Source organism: Phascolarctos cinereus, unplaced genomic scaffold, assembly GCF_003287225.1.
Source record: "Phascolarctos cinereus isolate Bilbo 61053 unplaced genomic scaffold, phaCin_HiC Scaffold_9;HRSCAF=440, whole genome shotgun sequence".
NCBI classification, from domain to species: domain Eukaryota; kingdom Metazoa; phylum Chordata; class Mammalia; order Diprotodontia; family Phascolarctidae; genus Phascolarctos; species Phascolarctos cinereus.
The window spans coordinates 109,201,293-109,224,513 of NW_027556402.1; the positions used below are offsets into that span (position 1 = coordinate 109,201,293).

General features: G+C 39.6%; 1 protein-coding gene across 2 annotated transcripts in view; it reads right to left on the reverse strand.

Annotated features, from left to right (window-relative positions):
* Nucleotides 1–23,221, reverse strand: part of ARHGAP10 (Rho GTPase activating protein 10) — a 374,232-nt gene that overhangs the window by 68,973 nt on the left and 282,038 nt on the right. For both annotated transcript variants that reach the window (XM_020994057.2, XM_078148947.1), the window contains exon 19: nt 9,422–9,572. In XM_020994057.2, the coding sequence (XP_020849716.1) occupies nt 9,422–9,572 (151 nt within the window). The remainder of the gene's footprint in view (nt 1–9,421; nt 9,573–23,221) is intronic.

Sequence of the window (23,221 nt, forward strand, 5' to 3'; positions counted from 1 at the left end):
AATAAAGATCTTTGGGCCAGTCACCATATTCCCTAAATTCTTAATAATTGCCTAATCTCCATTTACAAAGAATATCAATATGCTATCAGTAAGTGCTATAAATTAATACTCAAACATCCATCGAAGAGAGAGAAACAGTTTCTTTGATCCAAACAAGTTGCTGGACACCATTTTTTTTTTTAAATAAAAGTTCTCAGGGCAGCTAAGTGGCACAGTGGATAGAGCACAGGCCCTGGAGTCAGGAGGACCTGTGTTCAAATCTGGCCTCAGACACTTGATACTAGCTGTGTGACCCTGGGCAAGTCACTTAACCTCATTGTCTAGCAAAAACAAACAAACAAACAAACAAAAAAAAAACAAAAATAAAAGTTCTGGATGCAAGAACAAAAATCATAACTACTCCCCTTTTTTTTTCTTTTCCATTTAAAACTGTTTCTGTTCTTCTTCATAGAAAGCCAAAAATCATACTGAAACTTATATGGAAAAACAAGCTGGCAAAACTGCTAAGGGGTATGGTTAAAAAGAAAACTGATGAAGGGGTCATGAGCTCCTCAGCTTTCAAACGTGCTACAAAACCATCTGTTACCAGGAGATATAGATCAATGGATAGAAATTGATATACCAGACATTCAACTAAATATATACAAAAGATCAGGGTTTGACAAAGTTTGAAAAATAAAAATTAGGGAAAAGATTCATCATTTAACAAATGCATTTAAGAAAACTGCATGTCACTTTGACAGCAAAGAAATTTGGACTCACACCTTGTGCCATATATTCAAGTTAATTACAATGAAATAGTAGAAAATGGAATGCAGTATTTCTCAATTGTTGAGGCATGATGAATTTTTTGAAATTCAAGAACAGAAGACATTATTAGGAATAAGACGGAGCTACAAAAATGTATTTTTTTCCAATTCACACAAATAAAGATATTTAGACAAAAAAGGAAGAATGCTTAAGCAAAGTATTTATGGCAGGTTGAACAAATTAAAAACTTGATATTTAAAATACTTGAGGAATTATCAAAACCTCAGTATCTACAACTCATAGTTGAAAGACATGAAGAGAATTTTCAAAAGAGAAAAAAATAATTTATTAATATACACTTGAAAAAATATTCCATTCCATCACTATAATCAAAGAGATGAAAATTAAGATAACTTCAATATATCATCTCAGATCTATCAAATTGGCAAAAATAATATCGCTGGAACTCGATGGCAGGATTGGAGAAAATAGGTATACATATTCAATGTTAGTATCATAAATTCTAGACTCTGGAGAACAATATGGCTATACAAAGTAAAACAAATGAAAGGGATTGTACCCTTTGACTTAATATTTCTATTATTGGAAATACAATCTATCAATGTTATCAGAAACAACAAAGAAAACTGTCTCTCTCTAGTGCATTATATATAATTGCAAGTAAAGTCTATAAGCATTTATTAAGTGCTTACCATGTGGCGAGAACTATGGTAAGTGCCAGGAATACAAAGACACAATCCCTATCTTCCAAGGGCTTATGTTCTAATGGAGACTATACTATGTCAATAACACATATAAATATGCTATGTAAACTGGAGGCAATCTCAGAGGAAAGGCAGGAATGGGCTATGGGAAATGCTTCTTATGGAAGGTAGGATTTGAGCCGAGTCTTGAAGATGGTCAGGGAAGCCAGGAAGTGAAGATAAGGAGGGAGAGATTTCTAGACAGAGGGGACAGCCAATTAAAAGACAAGTAGTCAAGAGATGAAATGGTGTTTGAAAGGAGCAGCAAAAAAGCCAGTGTCACTGGATCACAGAATATATGGAAAGGAGTAAAGTGTAAAAATAGAAAGGTTGGATGCCATCAGCCTTGGTACTTTGCCTCTCCTGACTGCAGGATGGGGACGTGAACTCCAACCCTCCACTTAAGAAGAGAGACCAGCTAGGATATCTCATTCTTCACGTGTATGCACTACTTTAGAACTTCTCTGAGTGACTACTCCATCATGCCCATCATTTTGGGATTACCTCCTTCCACTTTTCTGCCCTCTTCAGTATGCTGTCTTCCTACATTTGATTATAAATTCCTTGAGTGCAGGGATTGTCTTTCTTTTTTTGTATTTGTTTCCCTAGCACTTAGCACAGTGGATGGCATACAGTAGGTGCTTAATAAATGTTAATTAACTACAAAGGAGCCAGAGAGTAAAGGGCTTTAAAAATTAGAAGATTTTTCTATTTGACCCTAAAGATAATAGGAGTTTACTGAGCAGGGGAATGACATGGTCAGACCTGGTTCTTAGGAAGATCAGTTTGGCAGCTAAGTGGGCTAGGAGCAGAGAAACCAGTAGTAGGAATTGTGGTAGTCCAAGCAAGAGGTGATAAGTTCCTTCACTAGGGTGGTAGTTGTCTGAGTAGTAGCAGCAGCAGTAGCAACAGCATTTATATAATATTTACCATGTGCCAGGCATTGCACTGAGTATTTTGCAAATACTATTTCATTTAATTCTTACAACAACCCTGTGAAATAGGTGCTATTAGTATCTCCATTTTTACAGTTGAAGAAACTGAGGCAAACAGAGGTTAGGCAATATGTGCAAGGTCACAAAGTAAGCGAGGCGGAGTTTCAACTTAGGTCTTCCTGACCCCAGGCCCACCACTCTAGCCACTGTGCCACCCAGCTGTCTCTAAGGAGAGACATGTGTGTCTATGAGATGTGGTGAAGGCAAGATTGGAAGACTCGAAAAAGATTCGACATTTGGGGGGAAGGGGGTGAAGAACTGAAGACGACGTCTTGGTCGCAGATCTGGGTAACGAGGAGGATGACAGTGCCTTCATCAGTAACTTCAGAAGGGGTGGGGAGAAATATAATGAGTTTAATTTGGGATACATCAAGTTTAAGTATGACGAGATCAAAAGGTTTGGAACAGCCATAATACGACCGTGAGTCAAACTGCAGAAACAAAAAAACAAAAAAACTGTAAACAATCTAAATGCCTAACAATATGGCAATGGTTAAGTAGGGTGTGTTAATGTCATGGCGCACTGTATAGGAATTAAAATGGACAAATAGGAGGAACAAAAAGATCTGAGAAGATCTCTGTGAAAAAAGAACCACAAGAATGGGGCACATTCTAACTACACTCATTGGAGGAAAAGGGAAACAGAATGGACCAAAAATTCAGTTGGGGACTTAGAGAAACAAACAAACAAAAGAACTGTTATGATAATTTATGCACTGAACTTAAGTCAATTAAATATAGTCATTAAGCAAGTATAGTAGTTTGAATTAGTATTTGATACTGCCATTTTATTTTTAAAAGGAAAAAAAAACTTTCAGATTCAGGACTTCCAAGTCACTGGGTAGTGCTCATGGTCTGCTACTTGCCTTGACTGGTAAACAGCTGAAGAGTCAATTCTTAAAATTTCCTAATATTCTCTAAGCTTTTGTCAATTCAAGATGAATAAATCCAAGGTGTTTTTTTTAAATGGCCTATTGTTCTCTTCTTCATATAGGATCACCACTCCCATGCTTTTCAAAACAGAAATACATTCCACAAGCAGATCACTTAATAAATACTGAGTTTTTGACAGAAAGAAAATCTCAAAATCTCACCCAATATTTGCCCTCAAAGCACAGTAGGATATATACCTAATATTTATTTATATACATATTTGTGGCATAATATATTTCCTGGATTTCACAGAGGTAAGCCTTGAAGGCGGCTCCCTAATCCTCAGCTTGGACCATTTTCAGTAAGAGATGGTATTCCAGTGTAAATTTCTTTCATGGACACAATGGACACAATCTAATAAAGACAGTTATAACACACTAGCTAATTAACCTAAATTAGTAAACATAAAATAAATGATTTTTTCCTAGTCTCAAAAAAAACCCCTAAAAACAGTAAAACAGCTATTGGAAAACTTTGGGTTGATTAAATTAGTAGACAATTAGGCTATCAGAAAATACATTTAAGGCCTAGTTGGCAAAAACAGATTTTTAAATACTTTGATCACTAATTACTACTAAGCAGGGTTTTTTTGTCATGCTAAGTGATAGCCTCAGCTAGTTTTCTGTATCTTAACAAATCTTTACAAAATTTCAAATCTCCATTTACTACTTTTTTTTTCTTTCTTAACTGATTTTCTTAATATCTATTCCTGATGATAATAAGGGAAATAGAAGAAATTTTCATTTAGATATATTTTTTCCTCTTTTAATGATTTATCATTTACCCTTCCACAAAAGTCCCATTCCAATGTTTCACTGTGGTGTGAAGGCAACTTCTGGGTTCTTAAAGGCTGTTTAGGTGGAATACAATCCCTGTTATAAGGTTTACCAGGCAAGAATGGCTTTAAATACAGACCCCCCCCCCCTGCCAAAAGACAATTATGTCCCACAATCAAACTAGTAAGAACAGAGAGGGTTACTACTATATAAGGAACTTTTGGCTGTGACAAATATAAAATAGACAAAAATACAAAATGTCCATTGGTTCTCTCTAATCCCTTTCCACCCCTGAAGTAATGGTGGCACAAAGGCAAAAAAAGGCTAAGATGGATGCTATGGTTCTTAAACCATCTACAAACATCCATGACATTTTTAACATGGATGATCTTTCTCCAACAAGCACAAAGTTGACATCTCTGCCCAGAAGGACTGAACCACACTCGTTAACATGCTCACTACAAATGAAACCAAAACCTCAGACAGGAAGATAAAGAAGGTGCTGGAACTGGTTTACATCGTGCAAGTAGAAGGCCAACCAAAACCTGCATTTGTTAGAACACTTGGTCACCTTGCCCTTCAATGTTAATGACAATGGCAGGCAAACAGATCACAAAGAAGTCATATTTAAAGGTTCTCAGGAGCTCATTTACAAAATTTCTCAGAGAGAAGATTCCAAAAGAATGGGGGCAAGGGGCAGAAAATGTCTTTACAGAATTGTTTTAAGTGACTTAAGTCAACATTAACAACTATTGAACTGAATAATCATTTTCTTATCTCCATAAAACCTGAGAATGGTCTATGTACCTTGACGAAAAAAATGAAACAGCAGTTTTTTTCTACAGCAGACAATATATCACAGTCACACAACTAACTTAGAGGTACAGACAACATATTATGACCTTACTATACCTAAAGCTTATTGATTTATTAAAAGCAATCTGGCTTGTTATATGCTCCTCCTCAAAGCATCTCCTATATATGTAAATCTCACAGTCAAGTCAACAAGGATTTAAGTGCCTACTATGTGTCAGGCACTGTACTAAGTGCTGGAAATACAAAGAAAGGCCAAAACAGTGCCTGCCCTCAAGGGGCTTTTTGGCTACAGAGAATTTTATTTAATCAGTCACTGAATACAGACCTCAATCAGGGAGTCAAACAGGTAGATATACACTATTCTAACTTGGGCTAGTGTCACGGAAGATGTCCTACAGAGAGTCCAAAAAATAAAGAGGCATGTTTAATCAAAAGCTAGGATCTCAAAACAGTCTGATTTGTAGATGATGCTGTAATACAGTCATTTGCAATTTCCTTCTCCAGCTCATTTTACAGATGAGGAAACTGAGGCAAACAGGGTAAAGTGACATGCCTAGGGTCACACAGCTAGTAAGTATCTGAAGCCAAATCTGAACACAGGAAGATGAGACTTCCCAACTGCAGGCCCAGTCCTCTATCCACTGCACCACCTAGCTGACATACTTACAATGGTACCCTCAAATTATTTTTAACAGAAGAAAAAAACAATAAAAGAAAGCCTCTGGTACACTGGATGCATCTTTTGTGAAGAAATAACTGCAGGAAGATATCAACAAAGGAAACCTAAAAAAGATCTACAGAAGAATTTCAATCTTCATCCCTCATACTTAGGCCACAGAACCACAAAAGGATCTATGCATAACATGCAGCAACTCCATGAGGAATTCTGCTAGTTAAGACAACAGTACAAACACTCATCTCAGATCTCTAGATTACCAATTGTCCTCCTGAATGACTCCAAACCTAGCTCTGGCACAGTGAATATACAGAAATAGCCTATGTGATCTAAAATGAAAGAGTCTGAAAGTGATTTCTCTTCATTTCATATTGCAATTCATTACTTTATTTTAACATCCTTTTCATGTCAAAGACAGAGATGGCTTCATCACCAAAACAACAGGAAGGGACATCACAGGGAAGGCTGGCTCTAGCAATAATTTTGCAGGTTACCGTCCCTGTCTGGCCTCAATTTCTTCATCTGGCAAAACGATCCCCTCTCATACACCGTCTGTCAAGGAGGACCAATAAAATGAAAAAAAGCTTAGCAAAGCAAAAAAAAAAAGTAGAACAAACACCAACTAAATAATAACAATGCCAAGAGAGATTCAAGTAGACAAATATTTGGCAACAGTTTTTTTTCTTTGAAACAAAATTACCTTATTGTTAGAAAAGTGATATTGCCTGAAAATGAGAACGTTTGTGGTTGGACACAGATCAGAAACATTGCCACAGGACACACGCGGACCACTTCCACAATGAAGACACTGGCCTGGTCTGCCAGATGGCATTGGCTTCATGCTGCTGGATCCATTTTTCATATCTCTGTCAATGTGTGTGTGTGTGTGTGTGTGTGTGTGTGTGTGTGTGTGTGTGTGTGTGTGTGTGCGCGCGCGCATCAGATTAGGTCCCGCTTAATACTCTCCCAAATACTTAAAACACATGGCTTTAAGAGCAAATAACATTGTATGGTTACTGATATTCTTGTGTTTGGTGCCACTCTCATGAAAATATATCTTCTCAAGACAGAATCACTTGCACATTGTCTCCATCATTCATTTCTTTTGAGCCCTCCTATGGCCCAACTTCTGATTGTAATATAATATTATTCCCCCCTCTAATAAATGTAAATTCAAATTACTCTTTCCCTCAAAAGCTAATATTTTTAAATGCTTACCAGTACTGGATGAAAATGAAAACTGAAGAAAACCAAATAGTTAAAATTTTCAACGCTAATTTTTAATAATTAATTTGTTTTTAGTTTTCAACATTCACTTCCATAAGATTTTGAGTTTTAAATTTTCTCCCCCTCTCTCCCCTCCCCCCTGCCCAACATGGCATGCAATCTGATAAAGGTTCTACTTATACATTTATATTAAGCACAGTTTCCCATTAGTCATGATGTGAAGAACAATTAGAACTAATGGGAAGAACTGGGAGAACAAAGCAATAAAATAAAAAATTTAAAAAAGGAAAAGGAGAGCAAATAGTATGCTTCAATCTGCATTCAGACTCCTAAGTTTTTCCTCCGGACCTGGACGCAATGCTATTTTTGTTTTTAATGGCAGCTAGGTGGCACAGTGAATAAAGTGCCAGGCCTGGAATCAGGAAGACCTGAGTTCAAATTCAGCCTCAGACACTAACTAGCTGTGTGACCCTGTGCAAGTCACTTAACCCTGCTTGCAAACTGAGCTGAAGAAGGAAATGGCAAACCACTCCAGTATATCTGCCAAGAAAACTTCAAATGGGGTCACAAAGAGTCAAACTTGACTAAAACAACTGAACAGTAACAACACATGCTATCTTTCAAATAAAAAATCTGTTTTAACTTTTAAACGCTTCCAACCTTCCAGGCAGAAAAGATCCACACAATGGCAGAGTTACATAGGATCCTAGAGAAGGCATGGACAGATTGCGATCTGCATCCACTGAAGGAAATACACACATTGGCAAGATTATGGGTCCAGTGACATACAACCGTTAAGTATTATTCTTCTGGAAAATCAAGACTTGGCAGTAAAATGCTCACACCCTTTAAAAAATCCTATTCATCTTTGCTTAAGCTAACTGCTGAAAACACAGCAACATCTCCTCTCCCCAGGATGTGAAAGCAAAGAAGATGTGGTGAGCTCTCTTGAAGACATGCCACGGAGCCAGCTGTCTCATTCAGTAACATCGAAGGCTGTTGTAACATGGGTTTGTTGCAGGGGTGGCAAGTTTTGTATCTTCAGTAAAATGGAGACAGGTGATTAAACAGCGCCTTACTGTGAAGTCCAATAATAACACAGTGGTTTTCATCCTCAGCCCTTCCTACCCTTGGACAGCAATCAAATATTTTCATAGTCACATGAGCTCAGAGTCTTGAAAATATGAAAAATAGCATTAGAAAGGTAGGAAGGAGAGCATCAGTGAAATTGAAGACTAATTACCCATCTAAGAAAAACACTTCAGAAGGCTGCTAAAAACAGACCTGCACACAAAACCATCACAGCCCTTTCTGGGAATGAATAAAGGGGTACAGGGTACTATGCATGCAACATCCTACTGCCATTGAGGTTTGACAAGTCAGACACAATGCATTTCTGACCATGGTAGTCAGGAGTCCATCCTGGGTCTTTGTTTCATAAAAGAGGCCAAAAAAAGACCATATGGCTTAACTAGGGACATCCAAGGGGGCAAGAAAGAGGGACAGCAAAAGAAGCATGTTGGGGCAACCCAAGGAGTCTTTTACAATGAGGCCGTAGCAGATAACTCTGAGCACTGAACAAGTGTATTACAGGAGAAATTCCTTTAAGGTATGAATTAGACGAGATGGTCAATGAGATCACTTCTAACTCTCAGACTCTGTGATTCTGTTTCTTCTGTCTTCAGAAAAGACCAGAACAATAATGCTCTACTCAATTATGCTTAATGCAAATTAGGTACAGCAGCAGCAGTATTTTCCTGTGGGCTGGGTACATTCTACATGAGTGATTTATGAGAAGACAAGGAGATGAAGGTCAAATGGCATCAGACACAAAACACACGGAAGGAGTTCCCACACTGACGAAATCAAACATCCAAAGTATCAAAATAATGGGGATCAACTCCTTTCATCCATATAAATGTAATACTGAACTGAACCCTGAAATGGAGCATTAGGCTTCATATTAAAGATCTGCTTGAATTCTAGTTGTTTCTGATACTGAGTACTGTGTGACCCTAAGTAAATCACTTTCCCTCTCTGTGCCTATTTCCTTATTTGCAAAATAAGATGAACTCTATGATCTCTAAGGCCCCTTCCAGCTCTAGGTGAAAGATCAGATCGTTCATTCTACTTCTTTCTCCATTTATTTCTTGGCTGTGTAATCTCAATGGAGACCACATGCCTATCTTCCAAAAAAGAAATCTAAATGATCTCTGGAAAAAAGAAAGGAAAGAAGGAAATTAGGAAGGAAGGAAGGAAGGAAGGAGGGAGGAAGGGAGAGGGAGGAACGGAAGAAAGAGGGAAGGAAGGAAGAAAAGGAGAGAGATAAGATGGCCCTAATTTTCCCCACTCCTTTCTATTAAGTAACTTCCTAATATGACAAGAATGGGATGGGGAGAGAGAGAAAGAAATGAAAACATACAGAAGGAAAATTACTAGGGACGGCCATGATGACCACACAATCCAACATGATGACCGTCTTACCATCTTCCAGCTCAAGACAAAGATTGTACACGGCTACAGGTCTCTTATTACGCTGCCCCTGTCTCTTCGATTGCCTTGGTGGAGCATTTGGAGGAGACATTGACATGGAGACTGGCTCAGGGAGGGTGGCATCAGGCATGGTCCTGAAAATCTATGACCAAAAACATAAAAGACACTAATTATTTACCCCGAACCTGTATGTAATTCAGCTGTTAAGCCATCATCAAACAACATTCACTTTGGATTTCATTCAAGGGGAGGCAGAACCAACAATCCATTCCTTCAAGTTTTGGGAATTTGCCTTGGGTCTTCCTTAAAGGAAACAAAAATAAAAACCCTATTCAATTGAAATCAAACAAGCAAAAGCAACACGTGCACATTAACTGTTTTTCAAAGAAATTGACCCCAAATCTAAATGTGCGCCATATTTTTGCTATCTATGGGAAAGTCCCATTTCCCTTTTCCAAAAAGAAATAAATTGAATAATCCAGTTGTAAGGGTTGATTAGGGGAGTACTACTAATTAATTTGATGAGTATGCTTCCCTCCCCTATAAAATATGGACATGACCACTGGCTCTTTGTTGAGAGGACAGGTCCTCTGGGGCTGCCCACAGGACAACTGACTGACTGGACTTTTAGGAAGAGGGCTCCTGGTCAGAGGAGCCATTTCTCTGCATCTATTTATAAAAGAAAGTTGACGGAAGAGGCCAATGAACTCTGCTGCTTTCTCTGGACAGGGAAAAGGGGAAGAGGGAGTGAGCAGTTTAGGAAGTTCATTTTTACAGGCCATTGCAAAGGGCTGTGTCCTCACACAAAAAAATCCACCCTACTGAGAGCCCCAGCTAACTAATTTTAGGGGCACCAGCCAACTGGAAATCAATTAGGAGTTTGCCTTTTAGTAAGGTGCCATACTCTGCAAGTCTGCCCATACTCTTTATGGTAAAAGGTATGCTTGCCCAATCAATCAATCAATCAATCAATAAGTATACAATAAAGACATACTATGTGTCAGGTACCATGGATTCAAATACAAAGAATAAAACAATTTTTGCTCCCAAAGAGCTTACATTCTATCATAAAGTTAATTGGAGAACTCCCCTGTGCAACACTCCTTATACTTACACACACTAATATTCCAACATTTTATTTACAATATACATTTATATCAGAACCTCTATCTTGATTTTAGTTAGAGGATTATCCCTCAAAATTAGTCACATTTTAAAATTAGCCTGTTCTTAGGAAATTTCCCCACTTAAGTACATCTTCACTTTTATTAGACATTATTTTAAATTGTGCACACTTCATTAATCCACTTGAGCGGCAGCAGAGAATATCATACAGAATACTTGCCATACAGTTAGGTCCTTAATTCCAATTCATACAGGCTGCAGGGAACCTCACAGTGCCCCAGATAATTCTCTAATATTATAAAACTCTATGTAGGGAGGTTCCTCACCAGAAGTTCCCTAACTGCCAATGAAATCAGAAGCCCAGTTCCCACCCTACACAACCCCTTTCTCCCCGCTAAAAAATTTATCCATTTAAAACTCAAAGACGAATCAAGTAAATTCCTCCTTGAGCATTTTCCCTCATGTTTATGAACTCCACAATTTTAGTACCGTGATTTATCTCTAATTTCATTCCTTCCTCAGCATAGCAACATTAATTAAAACATGGTGTTTCTTTGCTCGGCAATTCTTTGGAGAAAAAAGGCAAAGTTGTACTCTCAAGAGAAGTGTTCTAGACACAGATGATTGACAATGAAACATCAATAGTTCCCAGAAACTAGAGCTGGAAAGCCTTCTGACCCACAGAGCTTTGCAAAGAACAGCCTTGAAAAGACTTCAGTCTTCAACGGAGAACACTGTGTAATTACATATTTAAGACGACTACACAACAGATACTGCATTTCCTCGAGAGCAAACATTCCTCAGGTGGCAGCAGAAGACGGCCAACTGGTGGCAAACATGTCATAAATGCAGAACTGTGCATTCAAGGCCCTGAATGGAGAGGTTCTTGCACCAGAACAAACATACAAGCCAATCAAGAAAGCTGCTCTGTAATAAACGAGCAAGGACTATTGTTTACAGACAACAGATAACAAATATAACAACTGGCAGCCTCGGAAAACTTTTAATTGAACAGAGCCTATACGTTGTTGCATAAAATCTATCCTGCCCAAATAAATATAAAATATTATTTCAACAGAAGGTATTTGCAAATAGTACCATACTGCCCCCTTATGTGTCAACTCATTAAGAATGGTTTAAATTTCTGTGGACAAATATTTGCTGGCGAAAAATTAATTTGGGACTCCAACTGCTAGGCCAACACCATATTTCCAGGGAATCTGTTGGCGTATGCATCAGTTCAGCTCTCTGATAAATAGCAACCTACTTAACAGTCTCAAAGCTGCTTCGGCTGCTGTCCACAGCTGTATTTATTCCTTTCTGCCTTTGATCAAATGGAAGAAGGTTTGAGAAGAAACAACTAAGAAAGTAATTAGGTGAAAAGAAGAGAGCTGGAGAAAGAAACAAGAGGAGATGTGGCAGGTAAAGGACGTGCTAAAAGGAAAATCTTGCTGGGACTGTGATTTGTTGACATTCGAAATATCTCTTTGATTCATCTATTTTTGATCCTCTACAAATCAGACAACAAATCTTAGTTAACATTTTGAGGAGAAACTAAATAATCAGCAAACCCAAAACTGAAAACATTAGAAAAATCATAACCAAAAAGAACTACCACTGGATTCTCTCTTCCTAGAAAGCCAATTCTCCACTAAAATATTACTCAGGACCTGGAGTGAATGAGTCTTCAAAGGTCATGCTTACAATGCATAAAAACTGGTTGAACTTGCCAATGAGCAAAGCTTCGAGAAAGTGACACTATGTCACCTGTCAGAGGACTGGCTCATCACCAGGATGGCTACAAAGTCTCACAGGCCCTCTTCATAGGCTTTGAGGAGGATTGTAAGTCTAAAACCCAACCCTCCAATGAAACTAGTCATCCTTAGGAGGCAGTGGGTTGCAGTGAGTAAAGAGAGATTGGCTTTTGGGTCAAGTCCTGCCTTTGACACACTCTGTTCACATGAGCATAGGCAAGTTAGTCAACTCATCAGTCCCCAAGACAGATATAGCATCCTGATAATCACAAAAAGGGTGCTGACATACATTGGCAGAGGAGTGTGTGTGTGTGTGTGCGTGTGTGCGTGTGTGTGCACGCGCGTGTAGAGGGAAGGAAAGAGAGAGATGTGTGTATTACACATGCATACGTATCTGTGCATATAAATACTCATACATACATACATATGTAATACGTACATTTTATATATTCTATATTATATGCGTATACACATATACAGAGAGGAATCTATGTTACATAATACATATGTATATGTGTATATGAATATTCATAGATATAGATATATAATACACATGATGAGACAGAAAGGAGTGTTTCAGGCAGATGGAGCAAGCAGGATGAAGAATGCGAGATATGAGGTAAGATACAGGATGTGACCAGTCAGAAAAGGGATCAAGAAGACCATGCATTGGAGTCCCCCAACTACGTGACATTCCAAAACAGCGCTCCCCCCTCCCCTTTCCTGTTCTCTTTCTTATCTCATGCAAGTAGCATAGTCAATGTCCCTTCCTATCATGCCAAAACCTTACCTGGAGAAGTCCTGATCCTAGGGGGTCAGGAGAAAGGTGTGAAAAATATTTTTTCTTAGTAATCAGTATCTTGGAGACTGACTCAGTGATTCTCCTCCAGCCCCACCCCCACCCCCACTCTGTCAAAGTTCAGTTACGTTACTGATAATGAAATTACATTGAGTCTTATCCTGGTTAAACCCCAACCCAAGCCAGAATTAATTTAATCAAAGGTATGGAAGCTCCACTGTGTTCTACTCAGGCTTAGGTGGAAACAGATTCTTCTGTCTAGATAGCCCAGGCTGGGGGTGGTCTGATAGAAGAGGGATTGTTCCTCTGTCCATAGGTAGAATGATGGTGGGGTGATATCAGCCCCTGTTGAAAAGATATATAAACTGGGTACCCCAACCCCTAAAGTGTGCTAGTTCTGGACTGTAACGCCCATGCAATGCATGTATGTCACCAGCTTGAGAGAAATTAAAAACATGAACACAACCTATTCGTTCGTCTCTTTCTTAGGACAAACTCTGATATGGAGGTTGACAAAGGCAATGACGATAGGATCCTGGGAACATGGAGTGCGGGGGGTCTTCCTGGGGACAACTACCAGACTATGGAGCAAAGGTCATAAGAAAACGGAGAATGTTTTCTAGAATGTCAAAGAGTCCAATCCAAGTAGAGCAGCTGGTGGCAAATAATTTTAAGCAAGCATTTCTTCATTTCAGTAACAGTAAGCATGTCAATAAGCAGTTTGGTTTGCTTTTTTTTTCCAAAGGCCAGTTCTTAGCAAAATAAATTTCTATTATCCATTTTAGACCTAAGAATTATCTATCAATGGTCAAGCCAAGAATTACACATACACAAATTCTTTTTTCAATCTTCTTTTGATACGTGGGAATTTCAGAAAAGAATACTGACTGTAGTTTGCAGTTCTAAACTGAATTTTGTAACAGAGGCAGAAATAGCCCAAGACATCATTAATATGAGTTATGATATCTAAGTTCCAAAGTCATGTTTTATTTATTTGTGGCCAAAATTATGCTTTGGGGTCAGCTCTATTCTCCCAGAGCTACCTTTGTTTTGTTTTGTTTTGTTTTTATTTGAAACATATATAATTTTGAATCACATCCTTTTTTGAATTAAATAATCAAGCAACAATGCAACCTTTTATAAAAAGACTTGACCTCTCTTTTGCCCCCCTGAGACTGGAAGCCAAACCTGAAGCTCACCCTATTCTCTTGGAATTGCTATGATTTATGCCATCTTTTAAGATGGCACAGGTCTGTGCTCTCTCTAAAACATTTCTTTGGACACAGGCCCACCCATCTCCTGTGTCTGCCTCCTTCTCTCTGATAGCTGGTCTTTCATATTAGCGTTATTCCTGTGTGGATACACTTATCTTAAGCATCACTAGGTATCAGAGGCTATGCATTCAAGGCACATCTTTTCATGTTGTGTATAAATGTTATGCTCCATCTGCATACTAAAGAGCAAAAGAATCTCAAACCAGACAGCCAAGAAAAAAAATACTCCTAGAGCCCAACCGTGGGGCATCCACCGAGGAAGAAGAGGTTATTCACATCTACTCCTAGCAGTGTTAACACAAACAGAAATCTGGCACCTTTGTGAGATGCCATAAATTCTACAAGTTCATCAAAACAGGTAATATCTCTTTACAGAAGGCCAAGAAAGGATTTATGTGATTCAGCTATAATATTAAATATTTTCTCCAAGCAGGCCCTGTAGTTTAAAATGCCCACCAGTGAGGCAAATGCCCTAAGGCCCAGAGAAGCAAAAAAAGAGCACTTCTGCTTGTCATTACCGGAAGAACTGGGGTGTTATTGTTGTCAGTCATGAGTGTATGCCCTAGTCACTATCACCACTTCCCCCAACCCCAACTTGACATATATGCCTCAGGTCTTCTCACTCTTTCCTGGTTCATTATGTTCCACTGAGATAGATGCAGAGCAAAGGTGTGCCAGACTTGGTAGAGGCCCAGAACCAGACACCGGGTTTCACACTTCTGTGATGGAACTCATCCAGAACCAAAGTCTCTGGTTATGCCCTTGATCTGCAGGAAGTGAGACTCATAAACTCAGCCCTCACCTCTAAGAAGACCACGCCTCAGGCATCAAATTTCTTACCATCACAGCTTCTCTTAAGAATAGGGCCTCCAACTCCAGACCCAAACTCCTATCTTTCAATGCTACTCTCTGCCTTCAGAAGACCTGGCAGGGTGGCATCCAGGGTGGGGTCCAGGGATTGGCTCTAGCCAATTGTTAAATTTTCAGTGTGACCGTTCACATCTCATAAATCCACCAACATTGCAAATCAAGGTTTGATTTATTGTTTTACTGATTGTCTAGAGTAGAGGTCAGCAAGCTATGTCGAAGGCTAGGCCTAATGTCTGCTTTTGAAAGATCTGGCACGGTAAAAATAAATGTTTTTTACATTTGTAAATATTTATTGTATTGAAAAAATGCAAAAACTAGTCTTTGCTCACTGACTATATATAAAAATGGTTAAGAGGAAACGATTTGGCCTGGAGGCCACAACATACTCAAGCCTTGGTCTAGACTTCAGAAAATGATGGAAGAAATATTAGTAATACATATTAAAATTAAAAGTGTGACACAAACTTTCAAGGAGCTGGTTGTTAAACATTTACAAGCATATCACTGGTGGGATGTCCAGTCATATGGGAATCCTATCCTATGGCTACGAACCTCTTCATCTTCCAACCCCAGTGAATCAGGGTAGTCAGCTGCTGGATTTAAAAAATAAAATAAAATAATAAAACACCTTCTTCAAGCACCATTCCCTACTCTTCTACCCTATAATCCCCATTTTAATCATTAACAGGGATTTTTTTTGGCTTTCCTTGTACCCCCAGATTTTAGCCCAGTGCTTAGGATACTGAATAACTGATTGAATTCCCCAAAACAATACTTGTATAAAATGCAAGCCCCTTGAGGGCAGGGCAGTTGTTTTTGTATGTCTGATACCCAGCACATATCAGGTGCTGAATAAATGCTTTGGATTGGTTCCTTTCCTCTAAGACCTTCACTCTTTTGCAGCCGCTGCACCATATGCTTGAAATACTCTTTAGTCACCTCTAAAAATCCCTAGTTTTCCTGCCTTCTAGGCTCCCTTCCTACAGAAGGCTTTTCTCGTTAGGCACCCAGTTGTTAGTGCCTTCTCTCTCCTAACATTATTTTGTATTTACCTATATCCATTCTGTATCCCCCAGTAGAACACGTCTGTTTGGAGCAGGAGCAGGAGTATTTCATTCTGTCTTTTCATCCCTCACCTAGCACATAATCAGTACCTAATAAGCTCTTGTTCAACTGAATCACATTTTTACCCAGGAACACTCACCCAATTCCCAAAAATTGGTTCTCTCCGATAACAGTATACCTCCGCTATGTTGTTGTAGTTTAGTCATTTTTCAGTTGTGTCCAATTCTTTGTGACCCTATTTGGGGTGTTCTTGGCAAAGATACTGGAGTAGTTTCCCATTTTCTTCTCCAGCTCACCTGACATATGAGGAAACTAAGGCAAACAGGGTTAAGTGACTTGCCCAGGATCACACAGCTAGTAAGTGTTTGAGCTCAGATTTGAACTCAGGAAGAAGAGTCTTCCTGATTCCAGTCCCAGCGCTCTATCCACTGGGCAACCTAGCCACCCCTATACCTTGCTTAATAACATGAATGGCACTATGGCCAGACACAGATGTAACTTAAATTGGATTAAATTACTGAAAGTCATGCTGATTATTCCCAGACCTGCTTCTCAATCAGTGTCGGGGGCAGGTGTCACCCATGCCTCCGTCATGTAGTCAAGAAGTCCTCTACCTAAATGTACCTGAAAATTGTCACAAACTTGCTACCCAGGAGAAGATCTGAGATGCAAAGGCCCAACTTCTTTTGCTGACACTGATCTAATTGTCCTTCTCTCATTACAAAAGTTATCAATAAAATCTGGCCATTGCTGATCTCCAGTAACTAGCCTGTCCATGTGTTGCTACCTTGATGTACCTATGACAAACTCCTTTTAATTCTCATTGCCTTGAGTTGTACCTCCTTAATTAGGGTGAAAAGCTGAAATGAAAAAAATTTTCCTTTCAACAAAATGCATCTCTCTTCTTGGTTGTCTTTGGGAAGAGGAAAAGAAGAGAAAGGGAAGGGAACAGAAGAGACTGAACACGCAAGAAGTAAAATTTTCAGCCTCCTTTACAGAAAAGGATGATAGAATAATTACTGAATACTATTTTCAGCTCCGGGGTCTCCAGTGTCCCTATAAGCTCACTCACCAACACTGTGCAGCACCACTTGGAGAAGTTTTGACTTGCTAAGTATTATGCAATGCAATCAATTGAAGAAATAATGATCTGATTCCATTTACCAGTTTAACCTCAGAACTACAGGATAACCTCAGGATTTAGCTAAAGTGTGTATTGCTCTTACGGAGCTTTCCACAATTATCTTTGGTTGAATTAGCAGATCTGTGGGCACATTCTCCATCGGACTGCCTGCAGATCTGATGAAGAGGGTTTAGCTAAAATAACTACCTTGTACTCCAAATGAATGAACTGATTTTGCTCTGGTTCAATAGCAATTTCCGTAGAATAGGTTCTCTTTCTACCAACACAGATGACAATCCCTCTATAATTTAGCAAAGCATCTTCACAAATTGCTGTGGCACAAAATTCATAACCCTGTGGCTATCTTGCGGCTAAACCCTCTTCAAACATATTAGGCTGGCCACTGGACAACCAACCCAGTTTCTTCTCAGTTGGCTCTTTCACAGGCATCACAACCACATCACAGATCTAAAGTTGGAAGCCATATTCCAAGCTGTTCATTTTACAGATAAGGAAACTGAGGCTGAAGAAAGTGGCTTGCCCACGGCTGCACAGATGGGAAGTGTCAGAGGCTAGACTTGAACCCAGGTTCTCTGACTCCAAAGTCAGTGCTCTTTCCATTGCACTACGATGGTATTCGAACTATGCCACAAAGGATGTGTAGGATTCCAACATGCAGATATTGGCATGAATGGGCAGAAGCGCATTCCAAGTATGTTGATGGTATGGGTTGTTGTGGTTTCAGCTGTGTTCAACTCTTCACGACTCCATCTGAGGTTTTCTTGGCAAAGACACTGGAAAGATTTGCCATTTCCTTCTCCAGCTCATTTGACAAATGAGGAAACTGAGGCAAACAGGGTTAAGTGACTTGCCCAGGATCACACAGCTAATAAGTGTTTGAGGCTGGATTTGAAGTCAGGAAGAGGAGTGTTTCTGACTCAAGGCCCAGCACTTCATCCACCAGGCCACCTCAGAAAGAGGAAAATTTGGCATATGTTTGAGGAATGGTGAACAGTTTCTAGTTCAACAGCTTTAAAAATAGCAGGCAGCTAGGGGGCGCATTGGATAGAGTAGTGGGTTCAGAGTCACAAAGACCTGAGTTCAAATCCAGCCTCAGAAAATTCCTAGCTGTGTGACCTTGGGCAAGTCCCTTAACCTCTGTTTGCCTATGGATTGGTTCTCCACTGGAGAAGGAAAGAGCAAACCATTCCAATATCCTTGCCAAGTAAAACCCATGGACAGAGGTCAACAGGGTCACCAAGAGTTGGACATGACTGAAAGACTAAACAACAGGCTTTAAAAATATATTGGTTTTGAGTTATAGTTCAGTAAAAAAAAAAAAACCACAACTTTAAAGGTAGATAGGACCAAAGAAATCTGGTCAAATCCTTGCAGTTTAAGCTAAAGACGTTTAAACCAATGGATCAACAAGCCTTTCCAACCCCTGTCAGGCATTGCTTCAGAAGGTACTGAATTCCCTCTGCTCCTTTTAGAGAAAGGGGTAGAGCTGAATCTCACCAAGGCCTTGCCTGACTCCTCCCTCCTGTTCCTTTTTCAGTCTCAGAGGCTGTTAAATTCAATTAGTCACACCCTATTAGACGTGCCAGCTCACTTTTGCCTCTGGGCAATATAATGCCCTTCAGGTCAATGTGATCCCATTTTCTCCTGGTTTACAATATCAGATGAAAAGTTACAATCACAGTAGCCTAGAGCCCCCAGTTAGGAACATTTGTAACATTTAGATAGAAGTTTGGCTTTCTGCTTCAGTTTAAATTTTTGTGTGTTTACAGCTCCTCCTTAGTTAGCCTTTCTTTATTTGAGGCAAAATCAAGACACAGGAAATTTTTAGGTAAAGGAAATGAATGGAATATGTAATAGTGTCTATTACTGGATAGGCACGGGGAGGGGAATTTGGGGAAAGCACAGATATTTTGGGGGAAATGGCCTCAGTACTTGAATAAATGAACACAAGTTATAGCTTCAGTTAGAATCCTCTGTCCTAAGATGCCTATAGGGTCTGCGGCTCAGTACAGTTTCTCCTTTCACCTATGGGTCTGCCCTGTGCTGCCAATCCTTTCTAATATGGCTCCTTACATTCTGTATGGATCTGGGGGTGCCATCTCTTCCCTACCTCTTCTCATCTGGCTTTCTCACAGGCTGTTTCTCAGTCAGTCAAGTAGAATTTATTAAAGGCTCAATGTGTATCCAGTACTATGCTAAGTGCTGGTCATATAAAGAAAGGGAAGGGAAAGGGAAAAGGAAAGGGAAAGGGGAAGGGGAAGGGAAGGGAGAGAAAAAGAGAAAGAAAGAAAGAAAGAAAGAAAGAAAGAAAGAAAGAAAGAAAGAAAGAAAGAAAGAAAGAAAGAAAGAAAGAAAGAAAGAAAGAAAGAAAGAAAGAAAGAAAGAAAGAAAGAAAGAAAGAAAGAAAGAAAGAAGCAAAACAAACAAACAAAACAGCCTCTTCTCTGAAGGGGTTCATAGCCTAAGAGCAAAGAAAAATGTTTCTCTGTTTTAAAAACTCCCAGCCATGACTCAAGCCCTGATTTGCCTAAAAAATCCTGACCATTTCAAATTGCTCTCAGGGCTCTAAGGGAAATGTTTGTCTGTCTAGACTGTACAAATCCTAGAAGGCCAATCAATTTTCAAACCATTCTTTAGACACTTATTAAGTGCCTACTGTATGCTGGGTACTGCACTGAGTGTTGGTTCAAAGAAGATAGGTTACTGGCCCAAGACTGACACGGCTGGGATGTAAATCCAAGACTCAAGACTCATACCAGCCCAAGACTCTTCTCTCTCTCTCCCCCCCATCTTGCTGCATTTGACTTTTTCTTTTTGAGTTCCTCTTAAATTCCTTCCTCTACTCCATGGCCTACTTCCTGTCTCCCATGCCTTCATATAGGCACCCCCTAACATGAGGCCTTTCTTGATCTGCCTAATTATTACTGCTCTCCCTCCCACTTAAAATTATTACAGTAAATATAGTTTGCAATTACTTAAGTAACAGCAATAGTAAAAACAACAATAATAATAGCTGACATTTATATAATGCCTTCTAAGTACCCAGTGCTAAGGGCTTTACAAAGATTCTCTCATTGATCCTTACAACAACATCTCTGGGAGGTAGGTACAGTTCTGAACAAGAGTCCCAGCAGAGGAGGAATTCCTGTCTCCTTACAGGGAAGGCCTGGTTCACTGCAAAAGGTTGAGAGGACGAATCATACTTTTTTTCTCTTTAGATATTCTGAATTAAAGATGAGGGCATGGAGGTTCTTGGGGGCCATGCCAACATAGTACAAGCTCTAGTTAAGTCTAACCAACCTAGAAACATGTGTGTTCCTGGTGACAGACAGTGCCTATTGACCAGTCTAGCTAAATAAGGGTTCAACACTTGTGGCTTAATCATCAAGATATTCGTTACCACGGTGATCCAACAAAAATAAAGGTTGTCCCGAAAATCTTAGTGCAGGTTTTAGGTTATTAAAGGAAAATTTATAAGCCACCAAAAAGGAAAAAAAAAGAGACTGACAAATTTATCTATGCTGTGAACATGGCTGACGTCACTTTATAGGAAGTTAGAACTTAGGGAGCGTAAAAATGTTAAGTGAAACTTCTGGACACAGGCCAATTTAAATAAGCTTGGTATAGGGAGACACAGAACCAGATTTAAGCAAAGTCAAGTTCAAATCTTGCCTCGGACATTTCCCTGGCTCTGTCTCAGAGTCTAGGTTTCTTTATTTGGCAAGAGGGGGCTGGAAATATTTATACTTTATTCCAGGAGTTAAGGTACAGCAACCAAGCAGATAGAGGGTCAGTCTTGGAGCTGTGAAGAGCTGGGTAGAGCTGGGTTTAGGGTCTGCCTCTGACATATACTATGTGAACATGAAATATACCAGCAGTTTAACTCTCAGATTCTAAGACAACTCTCTAAGGCTCCTAGCTGAAGATAAGTTCCTGATCTGCATCAGTGGAAAATGTTTCCACACTAGGAATTTCCTATATCAAAGACCTCATGACCTTCCCTTCCCACTCTCCACTCAAAAACCTTATATCAGTTGTGGAACTCAAATGAGATGATGCACATGATACACTTTACAAACCATTAAACACTATATAAATATCAACTATTTTTCATATTAACAATATAGATGTTTTCAATCCAGTAACTGCTGGCCAGTTATAGTAGTCTTCCTTTAGGCTAAATCTGAGCAGTGACTTCTACTTCAGACATGTGCATGCCTCCCATTAGGTCAGACTCCAGTAGCTCCCAGCTTACTCCTGACCCTATTTTAGGCCAAGACTTTAGAGCTCCCCTCCTTCCCCTACTTAGTCACTTTCTCCCTTCTCTCAGGGTCCCAATCACACTCACACACACCCTTCTAGTTGTCACTCTCCCCTTTGAAATGATTCCAATACAGGGCTCAGGAAAAATCCCCGCCCACATTTTTACAGCCTTCAGGCGAAGCTTTCTCCCCACCCCTCTCCAACTCAATATACCCAATATAGGTATGGCCATTCATCATAAGCCCTAATGTTCCTTCTGTCAGAATTGGACCAGCTCTAAGCTGGGAATTAATAGGAATGCCCAAGCCAAAGAAACATGAGGCAGGAGCCGTGCCAGCCACTAAGCCTACAGAAGAACAGCACAAGCACCAAAGGTTAAAGTATGTATTCTTGGCTCCCTCGGGAATCGGGAACTTGCTGATTTGGCTGATTCTGGAAGCTCCAGGCCATGTGCCAAGAAGGTGGCTTCCTCTCCAGAGAACATGCCCCAGCGTCTGAACATTTCCTGACACAAACGTTCCCAATCACAACTAACATGGAGCTGTCTCAGGTTCATTTGTTTCTCTGGAAAAAAAAAATTGACATGTCGGGATAAAACTGAGATCTCAGTGCTCAGACTGGAGTAGAAATCCTAAGATCCAATCCCTTCTGATAACTGTAACTAATTCTTTTCTTTTTTTTTTTTAACTATGTGAATCAATGAGATCACGAAACAAAGTATTTATTTCCTTGCTACAGTGAGTCACTTCAGCTGTCCTGTTGCTATGCTCTGCACACATTTTATTTGTATGCTTCATAACAGTAATGATAATAATAACTGACATTTACATAGTACTTTAAAGTTTACATACATTATCCTACAAGACACATCCTACATCCATACACTGAGTCTTAGGAGAGCCCTGTAAGGTGGGTACTATTATTGTTACAGAAAGTAGGTAGCTAGATGGTCCAGTAAAATGAACACTGGGCCTGGAGTCAAGACTAGAGTTCAAATTCAGCCTCATATACTTACTAGCTGTATGACCTTGGGCAAGTCATTTAAACCTCTATTTGCCTCGGTTTCCTCATCTACAAAATGGGAGTAATAATAGCACTTATTTCCCAGGGTTACTGTGAGGATCAAATTAAATACAGTAGGAAATTAATAGTAGGCACTATGCAAACGTTTTGCTGTTTAGTTGTTTCAGTTGCATCCAACTCTTCATGACCCCATTTGGGGTTTTCTTGGCAAAGATACTGGAGTGGTTTGCCATTTCCTTCTCGAGCTTATTTGACAAAGGAGAAAACTGAGGTAAACAGGAGTAAATGACTTGCTCAGGGTCACACAGATAGTAAGTGTCTGAAGCTGGATTTGAGAAGGGCAGCTAGGTGGCACTGAGCACCAGCCTTGAAGTCAGGAGGGAGTTCAAATGTGACCCCAGACTAAACACTTGACACTAGCTGTGTGGCCCTGGGCAAGTCACTTAACCCTAATTGCCTAAAAATAAATAAATA